The sequence below is a fragment of the Choloepus didactylus genome, chromosome 3 (genome assembly GCF_015220235.1).
Source record: "Choloepus didactylus isolate mChoDid1 chromosome 3, mChoDid1.pri, whole genome shotgun sequence".
Taxonomy (NCBI): Eukaryota; Metazoa; Chordata; class Mammalia; order Pilosa; family Megalonychidae; genus Choloepus; species Choloepus didactylus.
In genome coordinates, this window is record NC_051309.1 from 79,152,936 (window position 1) to 79,174,669 (window position 21,734).

The 21,734-nt window shown below is 36.4% G+C and overlaps 1 protein-coding gene across 1 annotated transcript; it reads left to right on the forward strand.

The window, feature by feature from the left end:
* The first annotated feature begins 1,401 nt into the window (after positions 1-1,401).
* EREG (epiregulin) lies at positions 1,402-21,024 on the forward strand. Its single transcript, XM_037829980.1, has 5 exons — positions 1,402-1,600; positions 13,324-13,410; positions 14,882-15,005; positions 15,671-15,820; positions 17,643-21,024. Exons 1-5 carry the CDS (start codon positions 1,552-1,554, stop codon positions 17,722-17,724), a joined length of 492 nt encoding a protein of 163 aa, XP_037685908.1. The 5' UTR covers positions 1,402-1,551; the 3' UTR covers positions 17,725-21,024.
* Positions 21,025-21,734: the final 710 nt, after the last annotated feature.

Here is a 21,734-nt window from a genome sequence, read left to right on the forward strand (position 1 = left end):
AAGGGAGAAAGGGAGAAAGGAAGGAAGGAAGGAAGGAAGGAATGAAGGGGGAGGGAGGAAGGAAGAAGAAGAGAGAAAGAGAGAAAGAAAAGTAGAAAGGTAAAAGTTATTTATATTTATCAGATTCTATTTTTCTATTCCAATATGTATTGGGTACGCTAAATTGAATTACTGTACTTAGGCCTTATGTGGGAATACAATAAAGAGTAAGAAATTTATGTTTCCATACAGATCTGAACATTTCCTTAGGAGAAAGAAAAATTAAACAATAAAAGTAGTTTCACCAGATGTGAAGTACCAGAGCTAGAAGTCTATAATTCTAAGGGTGAAGATAAACAATAAAAGCTGTCAGAGATCAGAATGAAAAGAGATTATGTAGGCCCAAGAAATCCAGGCTCTTGAAGTGAAATATGACAAGGAGTTGGATCTGACTAGGTCCAGAAAAAGGCAGCCATTCTTCCAGAGAGTGAGTCTACCAGCAAAGGCAGGAAAGTGGGAATAAGCAGAAGCATGAGTTTCTGGCTGAGATCAGACAACTTGGGAAGCAAGTGGGAGATGAGGCTGAAAAGACTGGGTATTCATTTGTGGGAGGCCTTGTCCAAAAGGCAATGGAAAGCCATTGAAAGATTTTGTACAGGGGAATGACAGGATAGGGCAGCTAAAATTTAAAGCAGCAGGCTGACGGACAGAACATAGTACAGAAGAAAAAAATAATTTAGTGCTTTTCTTCATAATTACTAGACTTCAAGGCAATAAATGCCTGGATCGTGTTGGAAGAAGAGGTGATGGGAAGGCAGGTATAGATGTAAGGTGCATTTCTGGGCGGCAGCAGTTCGAAAACGAAGGACAGCCATTGAGACGTTCACTGACAAACTTCAAGCATTTCCGCTAACAGGCATTTATCATAGCGACATTAGTAAAGTTACACACACACACTCAAAGCTCTCCAAAGCACGCAATGGGGAAACCAGCCCTGGCTGGGGAGATTAACCTTGACTCTAGTTATGCCTGTCACTCAGAGCAACTGAAACCATTCTCTAGCCCGCAGGACAGGTGACCGCACAAAGCAAACGAACCCAAACCATCTGGTCCACGCTGCTCTCCACCTCCTCCCGCATGAATCCCAGAAGGAGATGGAAAAGTTTGGGGAGTAGTACCCCGGCTAGCTAGACGGACGTTTTTTTATTCCGTAACCACTCCCAGGTGTTCCAAGGAAGATGACATCCGGACCGTCCTCCGGCCACTCCCCGCCCGGGGCCGACCGGTTATGAAACTCTGGGCACTTTGTACCTCACCCCGCTAGTAAGTCCTCCGCCGGTGGCCCCTCCCCAGGCTTATAAAGGCCTCAGCGTGGGGCCGTTGAGCTCACTTGCCTGACAGACCCGGTGTCAGAGGGACTCGCCGACGCGTGGCCCCTTGCAGGATCGACGCGCAGCTCCCGCCGCAGTACCGTAGGGCTCCGCCCCTGCCCGTGCGCGCCCCGCCGCCCGCCGCCCGCCGCCCTGCCTGAGCTCCCTGCACGGTTGGTCGACGCTCGCCGCCGAGAGCAGGATGGAGACGCGCCGCACCGCACTCATCCCTGCTCTGCTGCTCTGCCTGGGTAAGCCCCCGCCTTCAGTCTTCCCGCGGCTCCAGCCCGGGGCCCGCGACTCCAGGAGAGGAGACATACAAAGCCATGGGCATTTGTCATAGGGATAAGTCGTGAGTTTTCTGTAAAACTAGAGAGTAATCCATTTAAAATGTCTCATTATGTGAGACTGTCTTTACTCTATGAGGGAGGTCGTGGTGCTGGTAACCGAGAGTCAAAAATGCCTTTCTTTAATTGTTAAAATGAATTAATGGCATATTTCTTTATGAATGAGTTAATGTATCTCCTTATTAGGTAACATTAAAAATTGAAAAAAATTTTTTTTCCTTTTGAAACTTTACTAGCCCTAGCAATTCAAAGACCTGGGACGCACTGTTGAAATTTCATGTTTTGTTCTTTCTTTTTGGCGAGCCGGCGGGTGGAGACTAGACCCGCGGGTAAGAGACTTTTGGAGATGAAATGTTTTTCCTCCTATGTCTTGCATCCAGTTTTCTAAAATCAAGTCTGGTTAAGTTTCCTAGGGGGAAGGGAGGGGGGACGTTGCCGTGTGCATGTACCATTTTTGCTGGAGATCCACACGCGACACGAAAAAAAACGCTGCCTGGAGCGGGAGGAACCTGGGCAGATCCCCAAGCTTCCCGCGGCGATTGGCCCCCTACACTTGCCGCCTCGCTAGTCCCCCTTAGCCTGCGCGCTGGGAGGCTGGTCCCGCGCTTTGCGCTCCCGACTGGTAATTGCGCTCCGTAGACTTTAATCAATGAGTGTATTTTAATCCCTGTCTTCCTATTTGAGGTGATTTAGTTCTAGTGGGTAGGAAAAAAAAAAAATCCTCATTTAGCCTTTTCGTTTAAAAAAAAAAAAATCACTTCTCCCTATTTTCCTTGAACTTCAAGAAAATTTGGAGCTGTATATGAACATTTTAATAAGGAAATAAAAGTCTCCAACCAGTCTTACATTCTTTCTGGGGTTGCAATAAACCTATTTCCCTAACACATTAACTCTACCTGTGCAGTATGGCAATTAAATTATTATCTGGACACCTTATCTCACAGGTTGAGAGACCTAATGAAATGCATACTATGTATAGTTGGAACTTAACCCGGAGTCTAAGTGCAGAAACAACTGGAAACTGGATCTGAAGTTTCTACCAAAACGGAGCTAGGAATGACTTGCTATAAGATTCTCAGTAAATGTGGTTTTGCAGTCTTTGTTTTGAAGCATCTATTAAAGAATAAATATTAGAAAGTCCACAGTGTTCCTAGAGTTAGAAATTAACCCAGAGGTCAGAAAGCATTAACATTTTTCTTTCTCCACCTGTAAGGTTGTGTCTGAACAATATTAAGTGTCTGTTCTGGGCAACTTATTGAATATTCTAATTTGAGACAGTAAGCACATTTGAATAACCTGGTTACTGCCTAATGGGTTACTACCCAGTGTGTCTGTTTTTGTTGTCATGAAAGTGCTTAACTCCTTTATTGCATTACTTAATTATAGTTCACCTATTTCATCAGCTGCCAAGCCCATTTCCAAATGAGCTAGGTCAGTTTCTGTTTTCCCAGTTTGTTTAGATATTTCTCTGCCACTAGGAAAGTTCCTGTTTGAAATTCTGTATTGTATCTTCACACTCTCTTCAGGTATGCAGGTAGATAGTCTTATTCCAAAACACATGGAAAAAGGCAAGGACACCTGTTTTTTCTGAAATTGCCTTTTTCCCCCCAAACAAAAGAATACCAAAGTATTCTTTTCCCAAATATTTGTCCCTCAAAAGAAGGAGGCATTTATTTTAGATTTCATCAAACATTTTATTATTGTTGGCCAGGTAGCTTTTTGTGGTTTTCATATGTATTTATCATTGTGGAAAAATATAGGTGCCTTCAGTTTATCCCCGGACCCCCAACACTTGCAGATTTAAATTGCTACCCACACACAAAGTCATTTAGTTACTTTTGAATTTTATATATGTTTGATATTGATGATCTTGCTTTATGGATTGGGAAACTATGACCCAAGATCATATAAAAAAGTTGGGCTACACTGAGAGCTCACATCTGGGTTTGCAAGCACTTTTAGCCTACTGAACATTAAGTAAAAGAGCTGAGATATTCCAAACCAGATAATACATTCTAAATAACCTACAATTTTAGAGCTAAGTTATTTCTCATCTTGTGGTTGTTTCAGAAAGGAGACATTTTTATCTTCAGTTCTGCAATTATGTTTGGGGCTCTCAATCTGAAATCACATATTTTCATTAATGTACAGAAATACTAGAGAGAGTACAAACAGGTTTTTGAGCATATTCCTGACTCACCTCCAAGACGAGTTAGTTTTACTTAATTGTACAAGGAGAGAGAATTCAGCAGAATAAACATTCTTTCTTGAAAATATGAGAAGTATGGATCTCCATGAGACAACTGGCTTGCCTTAGACCTTCTCTGTTGACCCTGAGAGTTTATGAGCTACCTGGGCCTTGGCACAACCTGGGATGACACATCACAGGCAGAAAACATAATGACAGGTCTCTCCTGTCTGATTTTGACCCAGGTAACATAGCCGCTTTCCTCATTGGCTTGCCACATGAGGAACTTGGGTAGTTGGGTGTCTGGTTCAGTACTGGGACCCAAATCCAGGAGTCAGGAAGGAAACTAACAGTTAACCAAATGCCTGCTTGTGCCAAACATGTTCTGTGTTACGTGCTTTACACCCAGCATCTCATTTACTCCGTAAGAAAACTATGAGGGAGGTATGGCTAGTCCACATTGACAAATGAAGAAACTGAGACTCAATGAAGTCAAATACCTTACAAGAACTTAAAGACAGTAGAGAGCAAAGGTCATTCTGTAACAATGTGTACAGAGCCATAGGGTCTCAGGGTTACTGGGAGGATGATAGAATTAACAGATTCTAATAGGGAAGTTCCAGGCTAGAGGGGCTGCCCCAGGGTTTAGAACCTGTTATGGAGAGACACACCTGTGCAGAAATGGGCCTTCTGACTCCTTTATGGTATCACTCCAAGTCAGGCATAGAAAACTGGTGACTGTTTTCTTAATCTATGCTAAAATATGTTGAATATATATTAAACTTTCATGCACCATTTTCAATCAATGCAGTTCTTAGGGTATGACTTTTATAAAGCTGATTGACATCAGTTGGCTGAGACCTTTTTTCTGTATTTGCCAAGATGTATGTTAAGTAAAGGAATTGAGGAGGATATACTATATGCTTTTTGTACCCTGTATCCTTTTATATTATTGTGAATTGAATATAGCATCTGTAAAGGGCCAAGTTGGAATCTACAGCCCGTTCCCTTTAACAATGAGGAAACAGACATATTTCATTTGTTAAAAAAAAGAACACAGATACTCCTGTAATCACTTAGGCAAAATTGAATTTGAATGTCTTCTGTCCTTTTTTGCACAAGAACCTTCCTTTCCTGGTTGATGGTCACCCAAGAGATGCAAATGTCAAGTAAGAAAGCCTCTTAAAAGACTGTCAGTTAAGGTGTGGTTTTTCCCATGGGTCCATCTTCACTCTGAATATAGGTCTATGCAAGTCGTCTACTTAATGTGGTTATGACTGCTGTTGGGAACATTCCATTGGAAGGCAATGGCAGGTCTCCCCAAAGCTGTAAAGGAGAGATCCCCAGGGAGGAGCAGCCTGACAGCCATAGCCTTGGTATGGCAGTTCTGGAACCTTTGGAAAAATGAAGCCCCACAACAGACTCAGTGTCCTCTGTCAATGCCATTTATGTAAGACTGGGGTGTCTGGTTACACAGCAAATAAATGTTCAGTGACATTCTAGGTTAAAGTAATGATTTAATTAACCAGGCTACTATTTATAATACAGGGGATGATTTGATAGTTGTCCAGAGAAAAATGTTAACTCTTAATTTCCTGGGGCAAAAATCCTCAATTTTAATTTTGAGGCATGAAAATGAGATAAATACAAATCTTCATGAACATCCTCAGGATAGGGGAGAAAGTCTATCTCTCTCAAATATATATAGGTATATACGATGGAACTTTTATGATGGACTTTTATGTCATTGTTTATTATTATAGTTATTGAATTATTATTATAGTTATTTTATATACAACATAGATTTCACACACCCCAGCTCTTTTAATTCATGCTTTCAGAAAAAATTACTCCTCTTTGTCCCTCAGATTTCTCATCTGTAAAATGGAGATAATAATATCTTTCTTGTCAGGTTATTCTATATGGATTTAATGGATATGATGATATTAGAAAATTATAAAAAGCATATTTAAAATTATAATTGTTATCATTCATCATCAAAGTTCTTTCTTACAAAAAAGCCTTGTTTGATTCTTACAATAACCCCTTTTTAACCAGGAAAGGTATTATTAGTTCCATTTTAAAAATGAGGAAGCAGACTTAGAGAGAAATGAGCTACCTAACGTGTAAGGCTCTGTGTTTGAACATGCTGTACCCCCTACGATAGATGCCTCCAGCTCAGTCCTCACTTCTGGTGAAACTTCTACTCATCCTTTAGAACTGAAGAAAAGTGTCACTTGCTTAGGCAAGCCTTCTCTGATAAGACCCTCCATCTTTTCTCTCACCACCCAAAACTATGCCTCCCACACCCTACCTAGCCCCCATGTCCCCATTTCTCCTCTCCCTTTCCTCTGGAACTGTATTTGTCACACAGTCTGTACTTAGTCTGTGTTTAACGCTGTCTCCCTTACTGGGGCTTTACTTATCATTTATCATTTGTATTGTGGTAGGCTTATAGTAAACACTCAAAGTTTGCTGGGAGGATGTTTAGATTGATACTTTAGTTCTCACCATTATGGTTTCATTCAATCAGCTGTTTTTTGAAAATGTGCTTGTGAAGCAAAATATTTTGAGACTAAACAATATCTTTTGAAAATTTAATTTTTTTTCCGGCAAATTCTAATGCTTTTTCTGCCTTCTCTATTTCTTAATATAATCTATAGTCATTGATGGTATGCCTACCAAAATTTAAGTGTATCTGCACTATGTGTATGTGGGAAAAAGAGACAGAAAAGACTGGGCTGTGAAATGACTGTATGATAGACAGCCAGTAGGAGAAAGAGAAGTATTCCTCTCATTTTAGAAATGCAAGGTACCTTAGAGGAATCTAATGAAAACTCTGTCTCTCTATCCACATCAGCCCCACTCCCAGGACTCTGTTCTCAGAGATAAGAAAACTCGGTTGCAGGGGGATCAACTTAGTATCTGAGCTAAAACGAGATGCTATAACACATGAGTCTAATGCAGGGTTTTTCAATCTTGGCACTATAGACATTACAGATTGGATAATTCTTTAATGTGGGAGGGCTGCATTTTGCTTTGTAGGATGTTTGGCAGCAACCCTAGTCTTTACCCACTAGATGTCAGTAGCATCCCAGTCCCCTCAAGTTGTGACAATTAAAAATGTCTCCAGACAATGCCAAATGTCCCTGGATAGCAAAATTGCCTCTGGTTGAGAACCCTTGGCCTAATATATTTTCCATTTTTATAACACATTGCCCCCCATAATTCACAGTTTGGATAGTCAGTGTTTGAGTTACCAAGCAAATAAAATAAATATTAATGATAGGTTTGATGCAAATATAAAGCCAATTCTAGGATTAAAAAAATCAGCTTAGTTTAATGTATTGCTGATTTTAGTACTATTTGCATTTAATAATGATGAATGACTTAGTTCTGATTGATTCACTCATACTGTTTTCAATCACTGCATGCTGACCATGCCTTTTAAAACTCTGTTCTCTTGGCTCCCACTGAACTTTCTTTTTTCCCCAATTTCTTTTTCTCTTTCCTGGGCTGTTTCTGTCCACTCCCTATCACCTATTTCTCAATGTTCCATTATTTTCTATCCATACTATTTCCCTTGGAACAATGGAATGGTTCCCATGCCTTTAAAGGTCATATCTTCTGATATGACTTTCAGATAGACTTCATCAACTCCATTCTTACTCTTTCACTCAAAACCTGTATTCCTAACTCCCTCATGAATATAAATAGATGATATTTGGGCTTCAAACTCAAGTCCCTTTACTCATTATGTCCTTTGTTCATGCTAATAGCTGCAAATGCCACCGCAAACCTGCTATCCTGCCTGTTTCTATTTTAATGGCTCCAACTTCCTTGGTGTTTTCTGGCCAGAATCGTAGGTCATTCTCTCTATTCCTTACACCCCCAAGTGTCTAGCCCCATTAATTCTATTAGGACAGGAACCATGCTTTATTCCCCGGTTTCCCTTTCAGCACCTTGTTCAATATCTTGCATATAGAAACATCTCAAAAGATATTTATTGAATAAATAACATCTAAGATGTAGTTACTAAAAGTCAGTATGAAGAAAGGTGCCCTCTTCCTTTTCTGTTTATTGGGCATAGCTAAAGCCTTCCCACCCTACTATCATACTCTGTGTGCATCTGTACCTCTCACTGAAGTCAAGGTCTCGCACGTTAACTAAAAATATATTTTCACAAAATCAAATTCCTTGGCAGCTTACAGGGCACTAATTGAATTACGTAGGTTCTCTGAATGAAAAGTAATTAGCTTTGAAACTTTTAAAATGATCTCTTGTGCACTAATTTCCTCCTGTATTTTAATTTTTTGTTTGCGTGCTCAATGGTTAATACTCCATCCTATTGCAAATTCATGTTAGTCAATATGCTTGTGTAAAGAAAGCATGATAGTTAATATGCTTCTGAAAGTGCCATTAACTATTCAAAGCTCCAGCCTTGGTATAACCATAAAGAAAAGAAGGCAAATGGCAAGAATTTATCATCCGCATTGTTTTCCCTCAGGAGATTTGGCTTTTGAAGCAATAATGTGATAGTAATTTAAATTTCTGAATTGGATATATAGAGGTAGGAGTTTGAAGCAAGATGGAAGGGAATGAGGAAGGCAAGTTATAAAACCCCCTCCAATATAAGATTATCTTTTGAAAAAAAAACATATTTGTAATAGAAAATTTGAAATAATACTCTAGAGGTGGAGGTTGGACTTTTAGGGGTGACAAGCCCCATCTGTTGAGCTCCAGGTCACAAAATTCCAAAACTCCAGGATTAATATGAATGGTACCTTTTCACAAGAGTGGTACCCATCCTTCTGCTTTATGGAAGCACTTCCATTATAAGCTGGATTTACAATTTTAAATCAAATTTTAATGTAATATAAATTATATCCTTATATTTGACTCATCAATTCTTGATTGAATAGCTTTAAATATATCGTATGACTAAAATATATGAGTACTTTGAAATATGATTTATCAGTTACTACCCAAACTGAAGAATATAATTTAATCCCTATGAATGGAAAAAATAACATGATATATTAAATCTTTTCTTGCCACTTGAGTTTAAAACTCAAAATTAAAAGAAATACTATTTGTGAACCTTTATTATATCAACCTTTGGTTCCATGCTGTTTTATTTCAAATAATTATTGTTGGTTTTTATATTTTCCTTTTAATGATGCTTAGTTATAAGATTGACAATGAAAAATTATAGGAATAGAATGATTGCTGGCAGAATGCAAAGCTTTTATCTACACATTTTTATATACATTTTTTCTCTGAAAAGTAGACTGTTCTACAAAGCACTGACTAGTTATTTTCAATACCTTATGTGATAAGGAGTTACAGTTATTTTAACCAAGGTGAAACAAGATCATACCTAATAGTGAAATTTAATTTAAAACAAAAAGATACCCGAAAAAAGTGAAGGCACATTCACTTCTTGAAAATATACAAGACCTAACAAGCCTGCTATGTTACAGACAAACCATTAAATTACAGATTTTCATGGAAGAAGGTAGCAAACTAACAGTCCTTGAGGAGGTTGGCGTGTGACCACAGAAAAAGCGTGAACAAAGCGGATTTTTCTACCTGTTCAGGCTGGGCAAATACTATGATTCATTGTGAGTTTGCTGTTCTGGTTAGAAGTTTAACTGGGAATGTAAGATGCATTCCTTTTATTCTGTAATCTTTCTCATTTTATTTTGGATCATGTTATCCCTTGAGAGTTACAGTTGATTTTGTTGACCCGGCTTGGTCAGCCAATCAGATCACTGAATTCCAGCCTCCTCTGTATCAGCTTCCTTTGGGATGAGCCCCGCAGAGCAGCCATTAGGAAGCAAGGTCAAAAGAAATTGTGTACAATAAGGACTTTTTCTACATCTGACATTCCTCCTGACTATTGGGCAAACACTTCTTAGTGCTTCAGAGCTCACAACATTTAGTGCTACCCCCATTCCAGTGAAGGTACTCAACTTCTCCCACACCCGGCCCCCGATATTGTGTAAGGGTGTAGGCTCGCCCTGACTCACAGGGAAGAGCTGATTTGTATCCTGTGAGTCACTGGCACCACTTCCTGCTGGCACATTTGTGATTTTACTGAAATACAACCTCCAAAGGTGAAGGTACGCAGATGCATAGGTGAGCTTCACAGTCCTAAAGGCCATTTGGAAATGTGACAGGAACAATCTAAAGGGATTTTGATTTTCATAGCATATTGGAATGGATGTTCCAAGTGCCAATTTTCAGTTTACAGATCATCTACCCTAAATCACCTTGCACAGAATTCCCCTGTATCTTAGTTATCCTTGTAGAGCTTGCCACCAGACCTCGGTGGTTTTTTGACATACTGACATTATCAAAATCTTTAGCAACATAGTGAATTATTATTACAGAAGGGGTCCTTGGTTAAGTATCAAAAGCTCAAATATAATGTCTGCGATTGAATCACAGAGACTAATATTCATATGACACTAAAGACATGAAACAATAGATTGAGGAAATGTGTGGATATGGCTTTAGCACCTATTCCATTCCTGTATAATTTTAATAATAATGAGTGATTCTTAAGGATGATAAGGTAGTGGGTATCAGAATGCTCCGTGGTTAGAGTTTTCCAATCTTCTGATCAACCCACTTACTCCTCTACCCCAGTTTGCAAGTGCCTGGAGCACAAGTAAGGTGAAGGAAAGCTTGGGAACCAGTTTTAAAGTAATAGAGCTGTGCATGTAGACATAAGATTTAGAACTGAGTTGGCTGTTTTTTTCATTTGAGAGGGGCATTTGAAATTATTTATAATTTCATCTGTAAAACATTCTGCTGTTGGATTAATGCCACAAGTCTCACAGAAACCATCCTGAGCGATGGACTGTGTCCAAGGGAACGTCACAGGTAAGGAAAACCCGGTTTTCATAGAGGCACACCCTAGGCTGAACATTCTTTAATTAACAAAGGCAAATATTTCACCTGTAGCCTGAGCAACTGAAACAAAGTTTCCAACTGTGGAAAAACAAACAACCACTAAAATCCTTGAATTTAAAAAAAACAACAAAAAACTAAGAAGGAACACCCCAAAAGAGTTAGCTGGATTCTATAATCATCACAGGTTGCAGTTGTAAGCGATTCCAAACAGGAAAGGCTGGTCTCTGGTGTCTGAAAAGGACAGAGAAACTAGCTTCAAATCTGCATTTTCCCAGCAGTCCTCTCCTACTTGGGGAATTGGTAACATCTCTTCCAAAGCATCCTTCAGTTGAAGAAGCATGTAGAAATAGGAATATCAGGATACAAAACACGTAACTAGAACTCTGGTTTGTATTTGAAGAGACTATGTAAGTTAAGGGGTTTAATTCTTTAGTAGTGAGAGTGGATGGCAAAATTATATTGAGGAGAACAAAATTGGCTTGGGTAAGAATCTCACTCAGCCTCTCAAAAACTAAATGGAACATAGGACTCTTTAAAAATTCTGTTCAACAAACAGGAAATTCAGATTTTTGGCCCTTTTTTGGTAATTTAAGAAATATGACTCATTTTGTCTATAAGAGCAAGTGAAGCAGCATTTATATTGTAGGAGAAACACGAGGTGGGGGGGGGTAGATGTAACAACAGTATTTTCAGATCATTGAAAGATAATCCAACTTGATGTTAAAAGATAGATTCTGAACTCTTATTTCATATGGTCACTGTTTATGTGATCTGGGACAAAGCATTTAATTTAACTGTACAGAGATTGCTTGTGACTAATAACTATTTCACAGGGTTGTTCTAAGTGTCAAGTTGAATATGTTATAAAAATATAAACCATGATGCTTATGTGCAACTTGGTTTTTACTACCCAAAGAATACACAATTTGCTTAGCAGGTACAAGCTTCCTCTGATTGAGAAAAAAAAATAAAACTTCCTATATTGCATGAATTAAGTCATTCTTTAAAATACCAAATTACAAAGAGATTTGTAATCTTATTATAGACCATTAGAGGGCACTGCCCATATATACTCTTAAAACTAGAGGCTCAAAGTTGAAATACTGCACTGTGAAGTATCAAAAATCAGACACTTCAGAAAAACAATTTTGTTGAATTTTCCCCAAAATTAAGGTAGGAAAAATTGAGACCCAGAGAAGTGTATTAATTTGTCCATCCTCACAAAGCTCACATTTTCTGACAGGATTGCCTTTCCACCAAACTTTGCTGTTTTCCTATGGGCTTAAATATTCTGCACAAATTACAGTGACCCTACTTTGTTATGCATGATGTCCATTACACTCTACTATTGTCCACTTCCATACTCTGCAATGTGGCCCATTATCAGTATAGCTATATACCCTTGGAAAAGTTATATAAACTCTTTATGCCTCATTTTTCTCATGTCTAGTAGAGATAATAGTGCCTTCCTCAAAGTGTCATTGAGAGGATGAAATGAGATTTTAGATAAGGCGGATAGAACCATGCCTGGCAAATAGTAAGTGTCCAAGAAACATTACTTGCTGCTAACTACATTACAACTACCACCATTAATATTTCTTATGTGACAGTTAACTCCTATAGAATGGAAAGAGTGGTTGAAGTGCAAATACCTGAGACTTAAACAGAAAAAGCTCAACTCTCTTAAGTAAACATGCGTGCAATTAAAAGCGTTCTTCTTATCCTGCTCTCTATGCAATTCAGAAACTGCTTGAGTCATTCTGATGCTTGTTTTCAAACATTTATCTTTTCACTGGAGACAAACCATGAAATACCTTACTTAATCTCTCTATGTGCTGACAGAAACTGGATTCTAGGGTTCAGTGTGGTTCATCTGGCATGTGTGTTCCTTCTCATATTAGATAAGATTCATTCTGGTTTTTCTCAGACTGCATTTTAATTAAAATATATTTTAGCATGTGAAACAATACAAACGGTAACTTTAGCACTTCAGTCAACTAATGTATGTGTCTTAGGGTGAGTTTCCAGTTTAGTTGTTACCATAAGTGGAGCCTGATTTTTATTTGAAGGCTTCTTTTGTGATGGGGCTTGCCTTGGTATATTGCTCTGAACATACCATTTGAAGGGAGTAAAACAGTGGAACTTCTTAGGAAACCAGACTTCAAAATCAGGTCTTCGAAGGTTACTGTGAAAGGTTTAGAGCAGATCAAATCTGTAATTATAAATATAATGCCAAGGCTTTTACTCTGGGACTGGGAACTGAGGTCATTCATTTTCAATTATGCTTGTTTCTATTAATTATTTCCTTTCATGGTTTTGATGGATCAAATCCTTGAAATAATTAAAAGAATTCTATAAATGCTCTATTGTACTCTGTTATATGTATACATATATATATATATATATATATATATATAAATACTCTAGGACTCTATAAATACTACAGTTATGTAGGATTCTGATTAAGGTTTCTTTCTCTGAAATATTAATTATATATTTGGTTTTCCTTTATTAATAGGTTTCCATCTTCTACAAACAGTTCTAAGTACAACTGTGATCCCTTCATGCATCCCAGGAGAATCCGAGGACAACTGCACAGCATTAGGTAAACCTGACTTTGTCAATACTGCATCAAACAAAGGATTACAATTTTTTAACAGAAATTTAAACTCTAAGACCATAAATATGTGGCACTGAAAAATGGGAAAATAGCTGCTGTAATAACAAAGGATTTTTTTTTACCCCCCCATGAACTAAAGGACTGGGGAAATTGTATAACAGGAAAAACTTGTAGGAGAGGGACCAGGCATTTTGTTATATACAAAGATTTGATCTTAAAGAATTAAGGAATGAATAAAGTGAGGTTCCCTGTGGCCATTCACTGGAGCCTTGCTGTGAAGCCATCGTTAGAGGTCACACTGATGGGCTGGGTCCCAGGCAAATCAGCAACATGTAAACTTTGAACACAGTAGATACTAATATATATATAATAATTTATATATTATATAATATATATGTATATATAATATATATTATATATTATATATATATATGATGAACAAATGATGTCCTTTCTTTCCAGTCACAGTGTTCATTTGGAAAACGTTTGTTGAGTATTTTTAACACATCATCTGTAGGCACAAGGAAAATAGAGCTAAGTAAGGCACAGTCTTTTTTTTTTTTTTTTCCTTAAGCCTTAGAGGACTCTGGATGGTCCAAGGAAGATCTGTTTTATATGCAATCTGAGCTATCGAGTGAAAGGTTATCCTGAGGAACCAGGAAGTTTTCCTCAACAACTTCACTTTCTTTTATGCCCTCCTTCATTGCTGGGCTCTCTGAAGATTTTGTCTGTTTTTCTTTCCATCTTTTATTTTCCTTCTGGTTATTTAAACAAGAATATCACAATCAAGATTCTGTTTTTTTTTTGGCTATTTCATATGCATCCTTCACATTTTAGTAAATAAAATATTCAGAAGTAAATCTTAGAGGTAGATTGCAATACTATCTCTAACAAAACTTCCTATTCTTATGGTTGTGAGACATTGACTTTTTTGGTGGTAACCTTAAAAATTTGGGAATGCGTATCAAAACAAGTCTTACTGTCTTAAAAATCCACCATAGAATTAAGTTCTCTTGAATTAACTAATGGCATCAGCTTTCAATTGCTTTTGGAGTAATTGGTTTGAGAATTATTTTGAGATTAGAAAAAATTGGACAACTTCTGTTTGGAGAAGTGAATAATACTGACTGTAAGAGGTAATGTTTTTGCGTGTGAAAACCAGTTTTTCTATCCTTAAAAGTTGTCTTTTGAGAATTAAATTCTTAGGTTTAGGTTTTTTTTATTTGTTTTGTTTTGTTCTTTAAGCCCACTGGATATTTTCCTTTTGGTTCAGATGTTTGTTTATTGGTCTGGGAGTGAGATAACTAGAGTGACTTCCAACTTCTGAAAATTCTCCTTACCTGATAGGCCATCCGATCTGCTTTGTTGAAATAGCTCATAGGTTACTATTATGAAAGGGTGATTAATGCTTGAAAGAAGGCAACAAAATATACTCAACTTTCCATTCCCTTCACAGTTCAGACAGAAGATAATCCACGTGTTGCTCAAGTGTCAATAACAAAGTGTGGTTCTGACATGAATGGATTCTGTTTGCATGGACAGTGCATCTACCTGGTGGACATGGATGAAAATTACTGCAGGTAATATGCTATGAGAAAAACAAACAAACAAAAAACGTAAATAAAAAACAGTTTTTTTGAATCTATATATCTCCCTCCCTCTTTATTTTCTGGTTACCCTATATTTCCATAAGCTGTTTGAATGCAGTGTACATGTATTATTAAAAACTTTAACTGAATTTTAAAAATTAGTACAAATTTAAAATTAGCATAAAAATTAATACAAAATTAAAGCAAGTAGCAGTTTTCAAGTTGTAGGGAAACTTCAAGGGTGCAGATGGGGAGGACTTCAGAAGACTCCCTCCACACTGGCACAATAGCAGCTCCACATTGATCTTTTCATTGAACTTCTATATAAGCTGATTTGTAAAGGATTGATTCCCCTGACTTAGAAAAAAAAAACACCCTAAATCTACACAACTTACAAGACACTCTTTTAGATTGTCAGCCACCTTCCTAGCTGAACCAGAATGTCTTTTTAATAACCACAGTTTAGCCTGAGTGCTATAGGGAGCTCTTTTGTCAATGTTGGCCCAACTTTAAGGTCAATCTTTGAATTCATCCTTACAACTTTTGGCAAACTTTGTTGATTTCTTGCATTGCAGTGTGATATTAGTTCTCACAAACTAATTCATAACCATCGTATTTTCCTAAATAATTGACCTTTCTCTTGAATTTTCCTTTAGGTGTGAAGTGGGTTATGCTGGTGTGCGATGCGAACACTTCTTTTTAACAGTCCATCAGCCCTTGAGCAAAGAATATGTGGCTTTGACTGTGATTCTTACTATGTTTTTCGTTGTCATAATCACTATTTCATTATACTATTTCTGCAGATGGTAAGAGTTTTTTTTTTAACACTGCTTTTATAAATTGCTTGTGTGTTACACATCTTTCACAAGAACAGAGCTTTAAATTGGGAACAAATGTAGATAAAATATTATTTAGGGGGATTAGATGATATCTTTATCATCTGCACTGGTGATATTTACAAAGACACAACATACCTGAATTTGATTCTATTATTAGCTCTGTTACTTATTACCTATGTGACCTTATGCAATCAAACTTCAATCTCAGTTCCTTCCTCTATAAAACACAGATAGATATTCTTATCCTACATTAAAAACAGGGCTGTTTTTAATATCAAATGTGATAATGTATGTGAAAGTAAACTGTAAGGCATGATAACAATGTTATAGTTTACCACCTGCATTTAATTCATTAGCACCTAATTTTGTATTACATAAAACATAGCCTTGTAAATTTATAACCCCAGAGGCTAGGGTCTTAAAATTTAAGACAGACTAGTAGAAATGAGTTTCCAGACAATTATAAAACTTAATGTTAAAAAATGGTTCATAGTTCCCCAAAATAGTCAGACCCCATTCTCATGTGTAATATGCTGGTAATGGGGGTAAACTGACGGTGTATCAGATTGCCAATTTTTTAGGGCTAGGACCAAGGTATGGAAATTGAGTATGTTAGTAACAGTTACTCAAAAATTATCTTCATGAAATCCTTCTTTTTTTGAACTAGTATATACTGTTCAGTATAGGTTTGAGTGTATGCTTTTTGCTGAAAGTAGAGCACTTCTATTTTTGAAGGTCTGTATGTGTGCTCCTTTTATAAGATTAAATTTATTTTGTCCATATTTGATTCTAAGTATTCATCAAATAATAATGCCTTCCTAATGGGTTATAATCACAGAACAGGATATTATTGAAACTGAAATAAACCTGAAAGACCTTTGACTATACAATCTTTCCTTTATGGATGGGGAAACTGAGACCTAGAGAGGTAAATTAGCATGGTTATATAGTTGAACTGAATCTAGAACAAAGGCTTTCCAATCCAATATTCTTCCAATAAGCATGGGCATTATGCAGTCTTCTCTAAGCCACATGCCTCATCTCTTTAATGGGTTAAAAAACAAACTCAAAATATCAGGAAGATAACAATAAATGAATGAATGGATTCTTAAGTTTGATAGATCTATGCTTAAATCCTAACTGTGAGAGTTGAGCAAGGTGCTTAACCCATTTGTACTTTACTGTCTTCATCTGTAAAGTAAGGATAATGGTAAATGTGAGGATAAAATAAATAATAAATAATGCATGTATAGCATTTAGAGCATCGTTAGTGGCTTAATTAGTGTCTCATAAATATTAGTTTTGATTGGTGATCACATTTCTATGTGGCAAGCAGAATAAAGTAACATAGGTGTTTCCTACTACATCTGTAGATGGAAAAGAAGGAAAGATGGAAGGGAAAAGAGAAGAGGGGGAGGAGAGGACAGGACAGGAGAGAAGACAAAAGTAAAAAAAGAAAATGAAAAGAAAAAGGCTTAAATGTGGTCACATGCCACTCCTGGAATTTCACAGTATTCATTATCAGGTTCAAGTCTAAGAAATTCTGTTGTCAAGAAACTCATTTAATTGTATCTCCCCATTTTCTCACTAAATAATTTGACCATGGGTCACTGCCCCTTACCTTGTACTCTCTCCTTTTTTTTTTTGGCCGACTTAAAGCTATTCACCTTTGTCATTTTGGAAACACTTTGTTAATATGCCTTTTGAGTTTGTGTATCTGTTTCTTTTGTTAATATACTTTGTTCTTATTAACTACAGTGCTAACAGTTTCATTTCTTACTACTTCCAGGTACAGAAACAGAAAAAGTAAAGAACCAAAGAAGGACTATGAACGAGTGATCTCAGGGGATCCAGCATTGCCACAAGTCTGACTGACACCATCAAGCGTATGGACAGGGATGCACAGCATGCCTGACTAATGTTAAGATTCCTATTTTATTAATAATATTTATGTTGGGTCATGCATTAGGTCAGCAATGATGTATTTTTAATATACTTGGAAAATATTTTTATTTTTGTTTTATTTTTGAGAGATTATTTGCTAATGTATAATGTACACAAAATATTTAATATAGAAAGACAATTGATATTTTTGTAAGATATAATTTCCTGGGCTAAACACCTTATTGAAAGCTTCAAACGTTAGTTGCTTGCTGCACTAGGAGTGAGAAATTCCTAGTACGTTGTTTAAGGAATGTCAACAAGTGACAGATTTCTGTAAGCCTAAATATATAGTCAAATCAATGTAATAAGTATACTTTTCCCTACCATTAAAATCAATAATAATTGGTTTGACTATATCAAGGTTTGATATATTAGGTGGCCATGTATTTGATATATTATTGTGCCATGTATGAGAAGAGTAATTCATTGGGAATTAGGGAAAAGCAAAAACAGGTCATGTGCTAAATACCACACACTTGAAACAAACCAATCCTGGGGAGGATATGCTCTCTCCTTCAATCTTCAGCAATAATGTGATGTTTATCTGCTTCTAGGGGAAGTGTGCAGTTTCCCATTCCAACCCACAAGTCTTGTAGATGACTATCTAACAGATTCACCTTCAGTAAAATGAATTGGAAAACTTAATTTTATATCATCTTTTATGTAAAAGTAGTACTTTATAGATTCACAATGTTCCTTATTTTTGTTATCATACAACATTTATGTGAGGTAACTTGTTCATCAGACAATTATAAAAAATCCACACTTAAATCTGAATTTTGTGCTCCTGTTTGGAGTATTTATTTTCACAGGAACATTGCTGAATAATTCCAAGACTAAACCATAGTCTAAAATTTTATGGTCCAATCATTATTTTAAAGAATAATGTAGGACAATAGTTCTATATATTATCTAAGGATGGAAATCCAGTTTTTTCATTTTCTATACAAAAGTTTTAACTTAAAACCAACTCAGTAAGAACTACTTCTAGAATTTAAAATTATGTATTTAAAATTATATTCTGATGCAGGGAGTAGGAAAAATAGGAAAAATAAATCATAGTGTATTTTTCCAAATGAGCAAGCTCATTTGAAAGCTTTTAGAATTTAGAGACTTAACCATACTTCCCTGTGGTGGTTGACATGAAACCAGACGCCTTCTGTTCCCTCATTTGTTTAGTTTTTGGAAGAGACTAAGGTTTCTTCTGTACTCTGAGCCCATAGGTCTCAGTGAATTCATAAGGTACTTTGGTCAACTGCTGATCTCGTGCCTGGCTGCCCCATTGAATGCTAAACCTTGGGGTATATCTTTCTGGATAACATACCAGGTCAGGGAGATCCTGTTCTTCCTCTACCCTTTTTCCTGGTGTGAATTAGGGCTGACCTCTGGAGTGGCAGGTGGCAGGACTTGCCTCCATATGTATCCATGCATTATATATCCTGGTGCATACACATGACTCTCATCCAAAGTACTGGTTGTGTTTCCTTACTAATAGGGAAACCAGTAAACACACACACACACACACACACCTCTTGAGCTCAGTAGATCATAGAACTGCAATATTTTTTGTTCTTTCAACCAATCCTCTTGAGCTCAGTTGACCATAGAACTGCAATATTTTTTGCTCTATCAACCAATATATAAGATAAAGCTTAAAAACAAGATGAAGGGAAATAAAATAAAGATCAGTGAGATCTAAAAGGATATTTCTGTATCCCATTTAAAACTGCTGAAGTCAAATGTGTTAAAAACACATTTTAAATCCTACATCTACATATTAAGCACCTACTATATGTAAAGGAAGTCTTCCTATCTTCTGGGATCTTTACTGTTTCAAAGAAAATTTATTGACTAACCAAGAAATCAATTGCAGTGCATTTTTTTTTTTAAATAAGGGGAATCATATTGGTTCATGTTTAGCATCTCAATTCACATTCATTGCATAGCTAAACACAAATAGTTTGGGCTGTTTTTGATCTTTACCTAAGAATGCGTTAAAACTAACCCCTCTAAGAGATAAATCCTTATTTATAAATGAATATTAAATAATAAAAAGAAATGACTCGGATTACTTTCTATGAGTAAAAATAAGTAAAAAATACTTGTTATAATGGAGATGATGCTTAGCAAGCATAAAAAAAAAATGATTGCTACCAGTTCATGTTACCTAAAAACAATGGAAAAATTTGGCTCCTATTTAGCCTATCTTGTTCATTTTACAAATTTATCACCACACAGAAACACACACAGAGACACCTGTTTCTAGAAGGGCTATGTATTTTCAGTATATTGAGAACAAAAGCAAATGGAAATGCATAAATACATAATTTCTGGTTTCCCACCAAGGCCACACAGTAACTCATCTGACACATTCCATATCCAAGGATATAAAGTTCTATGATTGTTACTAAAGGTTTAACCTTAAAATTCAGACACATGTAATATACTACACATTTATAATACAATAGAACTCAACTGTTCTCCTAGACATTCTTTTGGTCTTATTCCTCTGCCAAGAGTCAAAGTGATGGGAGAAATGAATGTGATACACTGGTGTGACTATGTCAACTTAGCTTTTTACTTTTGAGTACTTCAGAAGAGACCTAGCTAAATTCAAATGCCATCAGGTGAATTTTTTCTACCACAAATATATGATGCTAGTGTCTAATTTCTGTTGAATTCAATAATGCACTTTTTAAACTGAAATCTGATCCTTTTGTTAATTTTGCTTCCATGTCTACTCTGTATACTTTTGGAAAAAATGTGTCTAATTCAGTGCCCAGTATTTTCTGACATTTTCTCCTCATATTCATAAGGGAGAAGGGAGAGTAACAACTTGTATAAACAGTATATCTGGGATGCATTTTAATTTTCTAACTAAATATTAATTTTATCTAAACATTTATGTTATTCAAGTTGGATGATGATAAATGTAAGATCATGTATTTTTCTCTGCTTTTTTGCACTCTGTAATTGCACTTTTTAAGTTTGAAGAGCCATTTTGGTATACAGTTTATATTAAAGATGCTATGGAACATAAAGTTGTATTGCATGCAGTTTAAAGTAACTATATGATTATGAATTTTATCAGAGTACTGAATTGTATCAATTTGTTTATGTTCATATCAGCTTTGGTAAATGTGTACCTTAAGATATTGAAGGAGAATATAGATAATTTACAAGATATTATTAGTTTGTATTTATTTTTGCTGGGAACTGAAAAAAAAAAACACAATTGAAAAATAAAAATGCATTAAGCACCATGCATAAAACCTCTTCACTGATAAATACAATCTCTTTCCTAATTTTTCTGCTATTTTTTTCATAATATGTTCAAGGAATTCAAAGCAGTGAGTCTTGTGTTTAGATAGAAAAACAAAATGGTCTTTGGAAAAGAATTATATAAATTATATAAATTCATCACATTACTTTATGGCCTGCTACAGTGAAGGATTTTTTTAAATAAACCATATTAATTATAAAATACTAGATGTTACTATATTTTAAAATTACAACAGAATAAATATCCTACTGAAAATTAGCTTTGGAAAGGACACCTCAGAACAGAGGCATATCTCATGTTTCCCTCAGCATCTTCCAACTACAAGTCTTGGCTTCCAAGGCATTTATAGCAGAAGACATTGGTTTCTCGGAACCTCCATCACAGTAACAGCTTTCTTGGTGCACTACTTCTATAACCTACAGAGTGCATTATCAATTGTCAACTCTTTGGATCCTTCAATAAGCCTATGGATACAGCAGGCAGACATGGCTATGAGCATTTTACAAGGAAGTGAATGGATTTGTCCAGGGTGAGACTGGAAGTAAAAAGATTGACCTGGCATGAGAAATCAAATCTGGTTCCCAATTCTGCTGCAGTTCTGGTGCTGTCAGAGCTGTCAGATCCATCCTGAAGAGTTAGTGTAAGATCTTGTTT